The sequence below is a fragment of the Phyllostomus hastatus genome, unplaced genomic scaffold, assembly GCF_019186645.2.
Source record: "Phyllostomus hastatus isolate PE091 unplaced genomic scaffold, TTU_PhHast_1.1 phas_scaffold_585, whole genome shotgun sequence".
Classification (NCBI taxonomy): domain Eukaryota; kingdom Metazoa; phylum Chordata; class Mammalia; order Chiroptera; family Phyllostomidae; genus Phyllostomus; species Phyllostomus hastatus.
In genome coordinates, this window is record NW_025334037.1 from 11,560,065 (window position 1) to 11,574,048 (window position 13,984).

General features: G+C 38.8%; 1 protein-coding gene across 4 annotated transcripts in view; it reads left to right on the forward strand.

The window, feature by feature from the left end:
- ANO5 (anoctamin 5) overlaps nucleotides 1-13,984 on the forward strand; it is a 76,706-nt gene that overhangs the window by 23,097 nt on the left and 39,625 nt on the right. For 2 of the 4 annotated variants that reach the window (XM_045825512.1, XM_045825513.1), the window contains exons 4-7: nucleotides 1,494-1,535; nucleotides 5,079-5,192; nucleotides 8,088-8,156; nucleotides 9,252-9,536. In XM_045825512.1, coding sequence (XP_045681468.1) covers nucleotides 1,494-1,535; nucleotides 5,079-5,192; nucleotides 8,088-8,156; nucleotides 9,252-9,536 — 510 coding nt within the window. The remainder of the gene's footprint in view (nucleotides 1-1,493; nucleotides 1,536-5,078; nucleotides 5,193-8,087; nucleotides 8,157-9,251; nucleotides 9,537-13,984) is intronic. The other 2 variants (XM_045825514.1, XM_045825515.1) reach the window with 1 other exon arrangement.

The window sequence follows — 13,984 nt, forward strand, 5'->3', positions numbered from 1 at the left end:
CGGCACACCTGTTATATTGTAAGCCTTAGGTATTTGCTAGGGTGGGGCAAGCCACTTGGCTGTGTTGTGGTGCTGTATGTGGGGGACCCGTCAGAGAGGGAACAATGCCATCTGCTGGGCTCTTGCTTCACTTTCAGTCACTTCCTTCAGTCAATTTCTCATTTCCTGTCTTTTTAAAAATAAGCTGAGCCCTGGTTGGCGTGGCTCAGTGGATTGAGTGCCGGCCTGTGAACCAAAGGGTCCTGGGTTTGATTCCCAGTCAGGGTACATGCCTGGGTTGCAGGCCAGGTCCCCAGTAAATACTGCGCAAGAGGCAACCACACGCAGCTGTTTCTCTCACTCTCTCCCCCTCTGTCTAAAAATAAATAAATAATTGAATGACTTCCCTTTTTTTTCCTTCAGCATTTTGAGAGGCTATGAAATATTTTACACTATTGGGTAAACTTTCAATACCGTATACAGTCCAAGTATAATTGTAGTAATTTTGCTTTCTTTGCTTGATATATGGCATGCTGCTTAACAGAATACTTATTTTACTTTGTTATTATTTCCATGTTTCCTTTCCTCATTGGTTTATCTCTCTCCTTTCTTTAATTCATTTCCACAAATATGTATTATTTAACGTTACTGTATAAAGGACTTAGGGAAATTTACTTCGAAGTCTTCTTTTTTTTCTTTGGTCTTTACTCTTTTCTTTCTATTTTGTTATTTTCTTTTTTCTAACTTCTCCCACCCTTCAAATTTAAATATCACACAAATGTACACATTCACCTGAGTGATAATACTGAGTTTGTGTGTCTGTTTGTTGCAAATGCTTTCTTTCTTTTTTTAAAATGTTCTTTGATGCTAAACTGTTTTATCTCTTAGCATGTAGGACGAAAAAGGGCTGTACGTTGTTGCCTGAGAATCTGTACTTTAGATCAAATTTGCGTTAGTATTGTCAGTTTGGCAAATGAGTGAAAAATTGTTAATACACTATTAGATTTTTTATTTCTTTTAAAAATTTTACTGGATTTGTTGTAGTCACATTGGTTAATAATATTATATAAGTTTCAAGTGTACAATTCTATAATACATCGTCTGTGTATTGTATTGTGTATTCACCACCCAAAGTCAGAATTCCTTCTACCTCCCTCGATATCCCTTTCTTTCTGGTAATTGCTGGACTGTTGTCTGCAACTGTGAGATTGTTTGTTTGTTCGTGTGTTTGTTTTGGCTTAATCCCTCCGCCTTTTCGCCCAGCCCTCTCCCCTCTCCCTCTGCTCCTCTCTGACAGCTCTAGTCTGTTCTCTGTAACTATGAGTCTGTTTCAATTTTGTTTTTTTATTGTGTTCATTAGATTCCACATGTAAGTGAAATCATGTGGTACTTGCCTTTCTCTGACTGGCTTATTTCACTTAGCATAAAATACTCTCCGGGTTCATTCATGATTTCAGAAATCTTCTCTTTAATCCTGGGCAGGATTTGTTAACTCTCTATTGATTGCTTCACAGCCTGCAAAGAGATACAATTTGTTCCTGAGGCGACGTCTTATGGTAAAAGCAATGCTGAATGATGCTGCTTATGCTCTGGATGGCCGCAGTGATAGATAGTCTGTGTCATTTTTATCCCAGTGACTAGTGTTGATTGGGGGAGGGGGTCTTTGTTACTGGTTGCTGTTTCCCAGCTATTGAGGTTTTAGAATGGTGATTCTTAATATATTTTTTGACCTGATTAAAGCTATGGAACTTCCTCCTAAAAAAATGGGATATATGTGTGTGCATTATACATACACATATACATATACACACATATACACCGATACAATTTATATACAATTTCAGAGGTTTATGAACCCCCAACAGGAATCTAAGTTCTATGAACTTCAGAATAACTGCCTCATTTAAGGAAAAGGCACCTTAATATTTGGCTCATATATAGGCATTTCTAATAGCAAACAAATTTAAACACAAACACAGACTCCTCCTACACACAATGCAAAATATGATCTCAATGTCATGTCTTAGGCAAAAGTTAAGAATGATGGGTTTTAATACTATTTGGTTATATGTAACAAAATTACCAGGTTTTCCTGCCCCAGTGGCTTCAACCAGTTTTTGTTAACAGTCTTGACTTGTACCTCATGGTGATTTACAAGGCCACCAGTGATTTTGTTTGTATTTTAAAAGTTTTACAGTTTTTAGTTAGGGCACAACATAACAATGGAAGTTCGTTGGCTTTCAGGAGAAGGGAAGTATACTCGTTATACCCTCAGGAAAATAATTGAGATCACTGTTCTTCTAGCTACTTTGTTTACTCCTTAATAGTCAGATACACTGCATGTGATTTTTGCTGGTTTCTATGTGCACATCTTCTGTTACCAGACCTGTCTGTGGACCTGGATTTAGCTTGTCCAGACAGTAAGAGCACTTGTAAATATATGTTGCTTTCTAATAAAATACCATGCAAAATGTAGCTGTCCCATACTTGGTTTGATTACATTTAGTCTAATTAGTGGGTTTTTTTTTTCTGTCCCAGTTGGCTTCCACAAATTGTAGTGAATTTCCTATGTTAATACCATGACGATTTACAAGAGAGCTCAAATAATTTGTTTTGTGTACTTTTACATTTTTTAGTGATTTGTAATCAATGTATAAGTAACAGTTTGAGTTTTCTCAGGCTCCTTTACTTTCTTTTAGGAAAAGGGAGGAGACTATGTAATCCTTTGAGGTACAGATAACTCAGATATACCATTCGATTTATTGTATTTTGATATTTAATCTTCAGACCCTAAATATTTTTTGTTTCTTATTCTATTTTCCCCCCATTTCCTTCTGTGCATTGGGAGCTACTTCTTTCTCAGACACATCAGCTTTGTCTTCATGTAGATAAAATACAGTTGCTCTGTTCATAGACAGCAGGTCATATGTGCGATTTCTGTCCTGTTTGTCTGTGACTGATCTGCATTTATTCTTTTTTATGGGAGGACTGTCTGGCCTGATGTGGGTGCAAAACAGCGTAGAACACCATAAAAGAAACTCATAAACTGATGTGAATACCAGTTATGAACATTTTTAAATTTAGTTCTTCACTCAATGGTTCGATGCAGCAGTCGGAAAGTTGTCTGTACTGTAACTTCGCGTGACAGGGATAGAGAGATCCCTGACATCCACTGCATTATCTATTTGCATCATTCTAAGTGTTATACGGGGGCTGTTCCAAGTAGTAAGTATTATATACTATACATATACACTGTGAAGACCAGATTAGTCAAACATGAAATCCCTTCTTTCTGAGGCTCTCTAGTGTTTTACAGTTTTGAAAGGGAAGACACTGTTACCGAACACAAGGGGCCAAGGCACGATATACTGTTTTTGAAAGGACCCCCTACTGGGCTTGATTGTCCGCCACCTTACAGGGAAGATGTTTCTCAATGCCAGAGATTCGTGAAAAGGAAAGGAAGTGTTTATTTAGTACTATACAGACTTAAAGTAATGACCTAATGTCTTCATCAAAATCCCAAAGTCCCTTAAAACACCCACAAACATACATAGTTTTTCCTTCCTCCCTTTGCCCAGTCTGGGGTACCATATCAGGAAAAGAAATAGAAGTCCATGGTTCAGGCAGCCCCCAGTTCTTCCCAGTAATCCGTCTCGGCTGGTAGGCCTCCCTCGGTTCCCTGCATCATCAGTTGTGTCCCCAGAATCTCTGCTAAAGCTGGGTCGTGGTTCTCCCTTCTAAAGCTGTGGGGGTCCCCACTCTGGCAAAGCCGCATGGTTCTCTGCTCTGCCACAGCTGTGTGGTCCTCTCTACACAATGGCCGAGGGAGTCCCCACTCTGGCAAAGCCGAATGGCTCTCCCCCCTCAATGGCTGCCGAGTCTCGGTTTAAATCTCCGCAGCAATCCTCCTCTGCAGCTCCATTTCTGAGTCCTCCCACAATTGGCTACACTTGCCAATACTCTCATATCCTTCAAGCTTTACTGGGCTGCCATAGTGAGTCTGGGCAGATGTGGCCCCATGTCATGGAGCCAATCTTCTCCAAGCTCCCATGCAGGCACTGTAACTTGGGGGACCTGTCCCCCAGTTATGTCTTTGGGGGGGCAGCTACTTCCATTCCCCTGGCTTAGAGCACCACCACAGCTATTTAACATATCTGTGTAACCAGTTAAAGGTTATAGATGTGTTAAATGACCACGGTAGAGGTTAGCTGCAAAGCTGTTGCTATGCAAAATAGCTCTCAATGGCCCTGCTCCATGTGTCCCTTCCCCCAACTCACACCTGTGGTGGGGAGGGGCGCGGACATCCTAATATTTCCTGGACACCCTGAGTTCTGGACCCCATTCCAAATCCCTATTTGGAGCCCCCCTCTTGGCTGCACCCTGTAACAATACTACTGAACTAGACAAAATGTGAAAGATGATTTCAAAACTTTGATTACCAAACTGAGAGAATTAATAACACAAATTTAGACAAGGATTGGTTTTGGCCCACCTAAGAAATTGATGTTGAAAGGAGATTTGCATGAGACTTGACTTGTACTGAAGCCAGCGGCAAGCTGCCTGCTTCCTAAGTTTTAACTGCACCTTGATTTTATGTTTAACCCTTAAAAAGTTGAGTTAGAAAGTAGCAATTTTATGAAATCATAGTATAAGCATTAATCATAAGTTTATTTTTGATACTGACATTCATTAATTGGTCTATAATTAAATACTCCTAAAGTAGTATATGACTGTTATTTCTTTGTTGAACTAATCGGCATGTTGTTTAATGAAGATAACAGGTCTCTTTTATTTTGGGATCGATGTATACATATATTAATTTTATATTTGAGTATAATCTTATCATTTTTGTTGTGTGCATGTTGTTAATATACTTAGTTTCATCTTGAGTCTTTATTGTTTAATATATATCTCCTTTATGGAGCTTCATTTTCTAAACCAAGCATAACTTTGTGTTGATGAAAACTCTCGTCTTCATCTGCCATTTTAGGACTGAAAAAATTGAGATGGTGATCAGGTTTTAGCTAATAAGGATATTATATTTGTACCATTTGAAAATGAAAATATAATTTTAAGTTTGTCATTCCTGTCTCCTACAGTTTCAAAAAGACAAACAAAGCAAAGACTCTATCTTCTTCCGGGATGGGATTAGGCAAATTGATTTTGTGCTTTCTTATGTTGATGACATAAAGAAAGAAGCAGAGTTAAAGGCGGTAAGTAAGTACTTCTGTGAAAGAAATGGGAATAATAAAAAAGAAACAATCTGTAATTCAACAGGGAGGTTCCCAGTGAATTTAATCGTAAAAGACAGAGCCCTCTGAGGTATTTCCAAAAGCTGAAACCAGTTAAGAGGACAACAAAATAGGCAGACTAAAAGTGGACGCGTATAGTCAATTCCATTTTTGGGGCATTTTTGGGCACTAACTTCTTTTTTATCTTCCAAATTTCTGATACATTTTGTATAGCTCACCTTAAATATTAAATATGACCTCTAAAATTTGAGTTGTACATCTAAACATATATCTTTTGTATACAATTTTCATTTAAATGTTCATTAATCCACTGTATATGAAGCAGCCTTTAGGTTATGCTCTGTTCCTTATCTTCATTATACCATTCCCTTTGTGAACTTATTTATTTTTTACTTATTTACTGTATCAAACACCATACATTAAGTCCATGACACCAAGGACTTTGTGTTGGTCGTTGCCGTATACCAAAATGCCTGGAACAGAGGTTGGAGTGTAATGAATGCTCAGTACACTTTAGGTATTTCAGATAATGAATTAATACATTGTTTCTTATGTGTAAGTGTATACACACATTTACTAACATACTCACACAAGAAATAAATGTTCTATAAAATAAAAACAAAAAATGAAAGATATTATCCCTGTAAGACCTTGTACATACCCATTTCTGTCCGTTTCTTTCGCTCCTTCCCTGGAAACGCTTCTACCACACCTCTACATGTGTGCACTGTCATCATTTTCATTGCTTCTCTCAATGTCCCCTTCACACCTGCCTCTTCACTGAGGTTGCCTGCCTTCCCCAGCAGGTCTCTCAAGTGGTGATGGTGTTTTCCTTATAGAGCCTTTTTCCAGAGGTGAGTAAATGCCTACCTGCTTGTAGGATATTGTTGATTACAGTCCATTCTTCCCAGAATTCCTGAGCTTTAAATTGTATCGGAGTTGTCACTACCATGCACTGTTGCTGTCATTAATCTGTCCCTGGGTCTTCCCTTTATTTCTCAACAATTTCAGCCCCCGGTTCACTATCACCCTCTCCACCAATGTTTCTTTTTTTAAATTATGGATAATCCTGATGTATATATAGAGATTATTTTGGTGTCCTAACCTCTCTGTTTCTTGAATTCCCTTTTCTAATTACCTTAGTCTCTAACTCAGCCATTCACTCCCCTAGAATACATCACTAGTGATAACTGCAGCTCTTTGTAATCTCATTCCAGACATTCATCAGTCTGACCAACCCCTCCAATTGTTCTGACTGATACCATTCTGTTTTTCAGCTACGCCAGATAAGATACAATTATCTTAGCCATCCTTTTACTGCTGCTCTCTGTTCACCCCTTTCCTCTGCTTATCCAGTGTAAACCTTATGTTAAAAGATCTAATTACATCATTATTTAGGCCATCAAATTCCTTGCCCCTCCCTTGATTATATTTGCTTGGCAAATCAACAGCTTTAGTTAAACCTAACTGTCCACCTACTCTGTGCCAGCAACATGCAGAAAGAAAGACATACAGTTCACCTACTGATTGTACCTTATGTTTGTACTCATGGACCTCAGCTAGGCCCTTAATAGTCTGGCAGTCATACTTTCCTTCCTTGTATTACTCTGCTCCCACTCTTTTGGATGACCGTTTTACTACTTTTTCTCTCTCCTCACACCTCCAGTACCTCCTCCCCATTTTCAGGCTTAGCTGACCATACTTTTCTACTTCACTGGGAAAACTGAAGTGGAAGAGAAATTGTAAATTTCCATCACCACCTCCATCCATTTGCCACCATCTTCACCTGCATAATCTACCAGTCTGCCTATTACCATAGAAAAACTATTCTTCTGCCTAAAGCCAACACCTCTGCTTGTGCCCCGGATGCCTTTTCTTTGGTCATGCATTGGAAGGACCCACAGAGCACTGCATACACTCATACCCAGGAATCAGCAAAAGGGAAAGATGCATGGGGCAAAGTTCAGAGAAGACCAGGGCAGGCTCACAAGACTTTTATTTCAGTGAAGTCGTACAGAATGCACTTAATTCCTCTGGTAACGTGAAGTGTCATCTACTAGGGGAGAGCATTAAAGACTCGATGCCCTAAGATTTTATTGGGGGCTGATTGCTCACCTCCTCACCTTCTGCCTGGCACATGCCAACATGTCACAGTCCCAGAAGGAAAGCAGATGTTTAGCATAATCTGTATTGTTTGTACAAACAGTTAAGGTAAAGCGAGCAACTTCTGTCACTTCTGGGAGTTGTGGGAACCCTCCGGAAAACCAGGTCCCCAGATACTAGCGCCACCCTTCAGAAAGGCCTTTCCAAGGATGGCAGTTTCCCTTCTGGGGAGCCAGAGGTTTTTTCAGCAATCGGCACATAGTTTTGAAGTGCACAAGTAATGATTATTTGCATTTAATTTAATTTTACTAAGCTATTCTATTCTTCAGGATCAATAAGGCATGATAATATTTTGGCTTAAAATTGCATTAAGTATCGCAGTTACTTAAAGGGTACTGATAGCTTTGTAATACCATGTCTTCCCAAATGGGAGCACAATCTGCTTTCCCATGTATTCAGGTTTTTTAAATGTGATGTAGTAAAGTTTTGTACATTTTTTCAGATAGAGATCCTGTACATTTCCTGGAGATTATTCCTAATTACACTGAATTTTTGTGTTACACTGTGAAATTACAGTCCAGGTGAAAAGCAGTATGCGCCACTAAGATGGGGTGATACATGGAGTACTTTTATGGGAGACCCTGATGGGGGACCGTCCGGTCGGAGGCCTAGTTACTGTGTATGTAACAAGTCTGTTTGTCACTGTGTAAATAAAAGTGTTCTACATAATTCTATCTGTTTGTGTTTCCATAGGAGAGGAGAAAAGAGTTTCAAGAAAATCTCAGAAAAACAGGTCTTGAGTTGGAAATTGAAGATAAAACGGTAAAAATACTTAATAATTTATACCAGAGTCTTGGCATTTTAAGTGTTGTTTTCTTCTACTCTGGTCTTTGAATAAGATAGACTTTGTGCTTGGGAGTAATTCAGTAGGGTTTCTTTTAATTACTTTTTATTTTTATTTTTTATTTTTGGCTCCAAATGTGTATACTGGGAATGGTAATGTCTGTGGTGCTTCAGGTAAACTGGTCTGTGCGCTATGAGGTGATGAATAGAACACTTTAAAAATAGACATAACTAATTGTATTGAGGATACAGGGAAAGTGCAGACATGCTTTCTGTCTCACAGCTGTCTCATTTGGAAGGCTGCCAGTAATCTGGCACCCAGCGGAGCTCACCTGGCTGTCTTGTAGCACAACCAACATTTAAGCCAAGGAACTTTATCTGCTCATGAATATGACAGTTCTTTTTTTTTAATCCCCTACCATTTACTAGTTTTCTAGAATTTCCTTCAAAATTGTTCTTAAAGATATATTTAAGATTCTACTCTGTCCATGAAACTCTAATGTTTTAAATGAACAGTCCTTACTCCTTACTTATCCCTCTTTTTTACTGAACTAATAGATGTGTATTATACCACACAATCTATAACGAGATTCTTCTCTTGTTTAATGAACTATTATTATCTAAAGTTCTTCCTCTAGGTGTAGGCTGTACATAGAAGCTAGGTACAAAGAGTGAGTTCATCTTATACTTTGTAAGTATCTTCTGAATATCCTAAGCACAGCTCATGGCTAGTTGCTAAACACGTAAGAGATTGCCCAGAACACATATGTATCTGTTTATTTTAGGCTAGTATACACTGACCCTGAAATATATTTTTAAAAATATTCTCTTTGTCTCTCTCTTTTTTTTTCTCTCTCTCTCTCACACACACACAACATATACATGCATGTACATGTAATTATATAACTGGAGCAATTGCTCTTCTAAATATTGTGCTAAAAAATTTTAATGAATTGAATATTCTGTGGTATCTTTAATTTGTTCGTGATTTTATACAATTTTGTTTCTTTTCCTTAGTTACGTCAATAACAAAGAGCAGTAAGCTTTCTTTTATTTTACCACCTTTTTATACAGAACTCTGAAGATGGAAGAACTTACTTTGTCAAGATCCATGCCCCTTGGGAGGTGTTAGTTACTTACGCGGAAGTGCTGGGAATCAAAATGCCCATTAAGGAGAGTGATATTCCCCGACCTGAGAAAATCCCCTTTAGCTTTTTGCTTGGGCCTCTGAAGCTCGCAAGGAATGTGAAGCATCCTCACCCTGAATATTTCACTGCCCAGTTCAGCAGACATCGCCAGGAGCTCTTCCTCATCGATGACCAGTCAAGCTTCTTTCCGTCCTCCGCAAGAAACAGAATTGTAGGTAGAGAAAATCTTTGTGCGTTTCCCTTCAAATAAGGGATGTGTGTCCGTGTTTTCTTTAATATATGTGCATGTGCAAACCTTTGTCTGCAAGGTGTTTCTGCCTAAATTGGGTAATTTATTTAGTGATACTGGGAGGGTTTGAAAGTCTGCTTGGACCACCTGAACATGTTAACCTCCCTAGTGGTTTAAAAATGAATGCTCGGTGTTGTGGACATAGTAAAGAAAGAAGCATCCTGTGATGCTGGGGAAAGAATGTAATTCAGAGACAGAACTCTGATTTTGTAAGATCTCTGGAAAATGGTTTTCATTATGAACTTAATTCAATGTATAGTAGGAGGCATATTGGTCATTCCAAATGGAAATGGAATGTTTTAATTTCTGTATTATAGATAGTATTTGAGAAGCCTCAGAACTTTTTGTTTTCATTTAAAACCATTTTCAGTCTTTTGAGTAATATTTCCTCTCCATTTGTCATCCTAAATCTTTTAAAAGGTTCTCCGTTAGAAACCTCTCCCCTGAAGAATCGCGGTTGTTTCTGTGCCACGGTTGCTTTGTGTTAAGCTAGGAGTGGTGTCCGAGAGATCATTGAGTTTAGATAGGAAAGGCTTTGAACAGCTTCTGGAACATTCTAAGTAAATGCTCAATAAATGCTAGTTATTATTATTACTGATGTGATTTTAAAGGGAAAAAAATCAGGTTCTGTTTTGCTCTTACCAGTTCTATCTGTTTCCTGTTCATGGGACTGCCAGGGTTCTGCCAACCACAAACCCTTCCCCTGGGTTTGCTCACTCCGTTTCCCTGAGCCGTGGGGCACTTCATTCCCTTTAGGTCCAGCACCCTCACCTGTCCTGGAGGGGTTTTGAAATAATCATATTTTCTAGTTCCTTCATCTGTTTTTTTTTAAATTCGCTGGCAGGCATATTAAACAGAATGTAATGCCTAGTATTAACATATTAAAATGTGAATCTACAAACTAAAAATCGCCTCTGTTTTCTTACCAGGATTAAAAAACAATAACCCTATGAGGCAGCCTATAAGGGAATCAAGAGCACATGACACAGAATCAGAAAACCTGGCTTCAGGTCCTAGCTCTGCTATTTCCTAAACAAGATAACCTCTCTTAAAATAAAGATAATGATAGCACTGGACTTATTGGGAGAACTAAATGAAAGAATGCATTGTATATGAGACCCTCCGCAAACTGTAAATTACTTCAGATACCCGAGTTACATTAAAAAATAACAAAATGCCAGTGAACCTATAGAAACAAATTAGGAACTTGGTCAGGAATAGAAATGTCAGTATTCGTTAATCATTCTTGTTCTTTGTAAAGTGTGTCAGTACCTTAAGTTAATTTAGGATTAAAGATCACCAGTGTCCCCTCCTACACCAGTTCCATCCTTGTTCCGTTGGGGAAGTTATTTGGGAGGCTGATGCAGAAGAGTCCCCTCCTCACTGTCCTCACCTGTGCTTTCTAGTTTGTGCCTGTGCAAATTGAACAGTGTTATAAGAATGTTTCACATTGGTGTGGAATTTCATACTTTTCAAAACATATTCACAATCATCATGGCATATGTCCCTCTCAATATGTATTTTGTAATATCTTACATAAATGTAACAATTTCATTAAACATTTCCACTTCTGGCAGCTATTGAGTTTCCAACTTTTCTGATATTACAAATAATTCTGCAGTTTACAGCCTAGTATTTACATATTTCAGCATATATGTAAATTTTTCTGCAAAATGGATACCGCATGTAAAATTTCTGAATCTAAAGGCATGCACGTAAAATTTTATATATATTGCCCTGTCACACTTTATAAAAATATGTGTTAATTTAGAGTCCTAGTAACATAAATACAAACAGATCCATAAGTTGTAAGTGTATACCTCACTGAACTACCACAAAATATGCAGCCATGTAACCACCACCCACATCAGAAGAAAAAATCATTCTGGCGCCCCAGAAGCCCTAGTGCCTTCTCCCAGCTGCTGTGCACTTCCCCTTCAGCAAAGGGCAACTCGCACCTCTCACAGCAGAGATCGGGTTAGCCTGTTACCAAATTTTTTAAAGAAGAATGGACTCATACAGCATTTGGCTCAGCATTTATTTGGGTGACTAATTCAGCTTTGTATGAGCTTCTGTTCATTTGTGTTGCTTCTTATGGAAATTTGTGTTTGTGTTATTATGGTTTTCATTTTCATTTCTCTAATAGAAATGAGGCTGATCTCCTTGTATATATTTATTGGGCATTTCGATAGGCACTTTTATGAAATCCCCGCTGAAGTCTCTTGTCTGTTTTTCAAGTAGGTGTTCTTCCCTTGTTGATTTGTAAGACTTGGGTATATATTTTTATATGAACCCTTTATTTGTTATATATTTTACTGATCTTTTCTTACCTTGTGCTTCCCTTCTTTCTTTTAATGGTTTCTTCTGTTAAACAGATGTTTTTAATTTTCACATAGCCCACTTTCTCAGTCCTTTAAAAATAATGCTCTTGTCCTGGCTGGTGTAGGTCAGTGGTTTGAGCGCGGGCTGTGAACCAAAGGGTCGTCAGTTCAATACCCAGTCAGGGCATATGCCTGGGTTGCGGACCAGGCCCCCAGTAGGGGCCATGCGAGAGGCAACCGCACACCGATGTTTCTCCTCCTCTCTTTCTCTCTCCCTTCCCCTCTCTCTAAAAATAAATAAATAAAATCTTTAAAAAAATAAAAATAATACTCTTAAACTTTTCCCCCAAGATCATGAAGTTAATTTCTTATATTATCTTCTAGAAGTTGTTATTTTGCTTTTCACATTGAGGACTATCCACCTGGAATGAACTTTTTAAAAAATATATTTTATTTATTTATTTTTTGAGAGAGTGGAAGGGAGGCAGAAAGAGAGGGGGAGAAACATCGGCCTGCAACCCAGGCATGTGCCCTGACTGGGAATTGAACCTGTGACCTTTTGGTTCTCAGGCCAGTGCTCAATCCACATAGCCACACCAGCCAGGGCTGGAATGAACTTTTGTGCATGGTGTGAGATGGAGTCCATTTTTCCCACATATGTGTAGTAATTTAACTTGCACCAACTACTGAAAACATTCAATATTTTTTACACTATTTTACAATTCTACCTTTGTTATAACTCCAGTATCTATATAGTCTGGAGTCTCCTGCTGGGCTTGAGTCTGTGTTTTATATCTCTCTATTTTTTAATCAATACTGACAATGTTGACCCTGGCTAGTGTGGCTCAGTTGGTTGCAGCATCCTCCATGTAAACCGAAAGGTGGCAGCTTTGATTCCCAGGATTCCCAGTCAGAGCATGTGCTTAAGTCGTGGGCGGTTAATCCCTCCCTGGTCAGGGTGCAGGGCACACTGGAGAGGCAACCAGTCTGTGCTTATCTCTCACTTGGATGTTTCTCTCCTTCTGTTTTTCCTTCCTTCCCCTCTTTCTAAAATCAGTATGTACTCTGGTGAAGATGAAGAAAAACTAATGATGTTGAACTTTATCTGAGTTCTCTAGTCCTAGAAAACAGGGACATTTAAAGAAGTCCCCCACTCTTCTCATTCTGGGAAACTGCTTGCTACAGAGAACCACATGTCTGCATGCGACTTAAAGAATACCCGTAGCTAACCTCTCCATTCCCAGTCTGTCTTGGCAGAACCATTTGCCACAGTGTTCAACCTAAATTCACCTGGTAATTGAAGTGTTTGTATGGGTTAGTTGTCTTTATCCAAAAAATAAACTTCTCATATCTTTATGTCAAGTGCATGGTTACAATTGGGAGCCAGGAGCCCAGGCTACACTCCCACAGAAACAGGAAGATAGGAATGCGTTCTTTCTTGATGTGTACATTTAAGAGGGACAGTTCCTGGGAAATTTAAGAAAAACACTCTTGGGTTGTAAAACTGGCAAGAGGCTTAAAGGCTAGAGAAAGAATTTATCATTACAAGTACTCTATTGGAAATGCTCTAAGAAAGGGGAGTTGGAGGAAGTCTTAATTCCTTTTGGCACCACAGGAATTTCAGGTCTTCTGCACCTGTAGTCACCCTTAGATACCTCCCTTCGTTATTTGTACTAATAAGGGTCAGTCAGACTGAGGCCGTCTACATTCCCATTCTGTTTCATGAAAGTTTAGCTGAATTATTTATCCCCATTAACCAAACTTTAGTGAAACTTCTTCCTTCCCCTCAGGACCCTAAACTTTGACTCACCCTCAACCTGAGCCAACACTGGCATCTAGAATAGCCCTTCCTTAAGCACAATGAAAGATACTGCCGGAACCTGGCTTACTTCTCCCTGTAAAAGAAAAGCCCTTTTCTGCCTAGCTTTGCAAATGCTCCAGATTTCCCCATTGCAATGGTCCACCTCATCCTCTTACAACAATCTTTTCAAATAAAATCTTTCCTGAGTCTGGATTTGTTTTTATTTGACAACACCATGCTAAATGTAT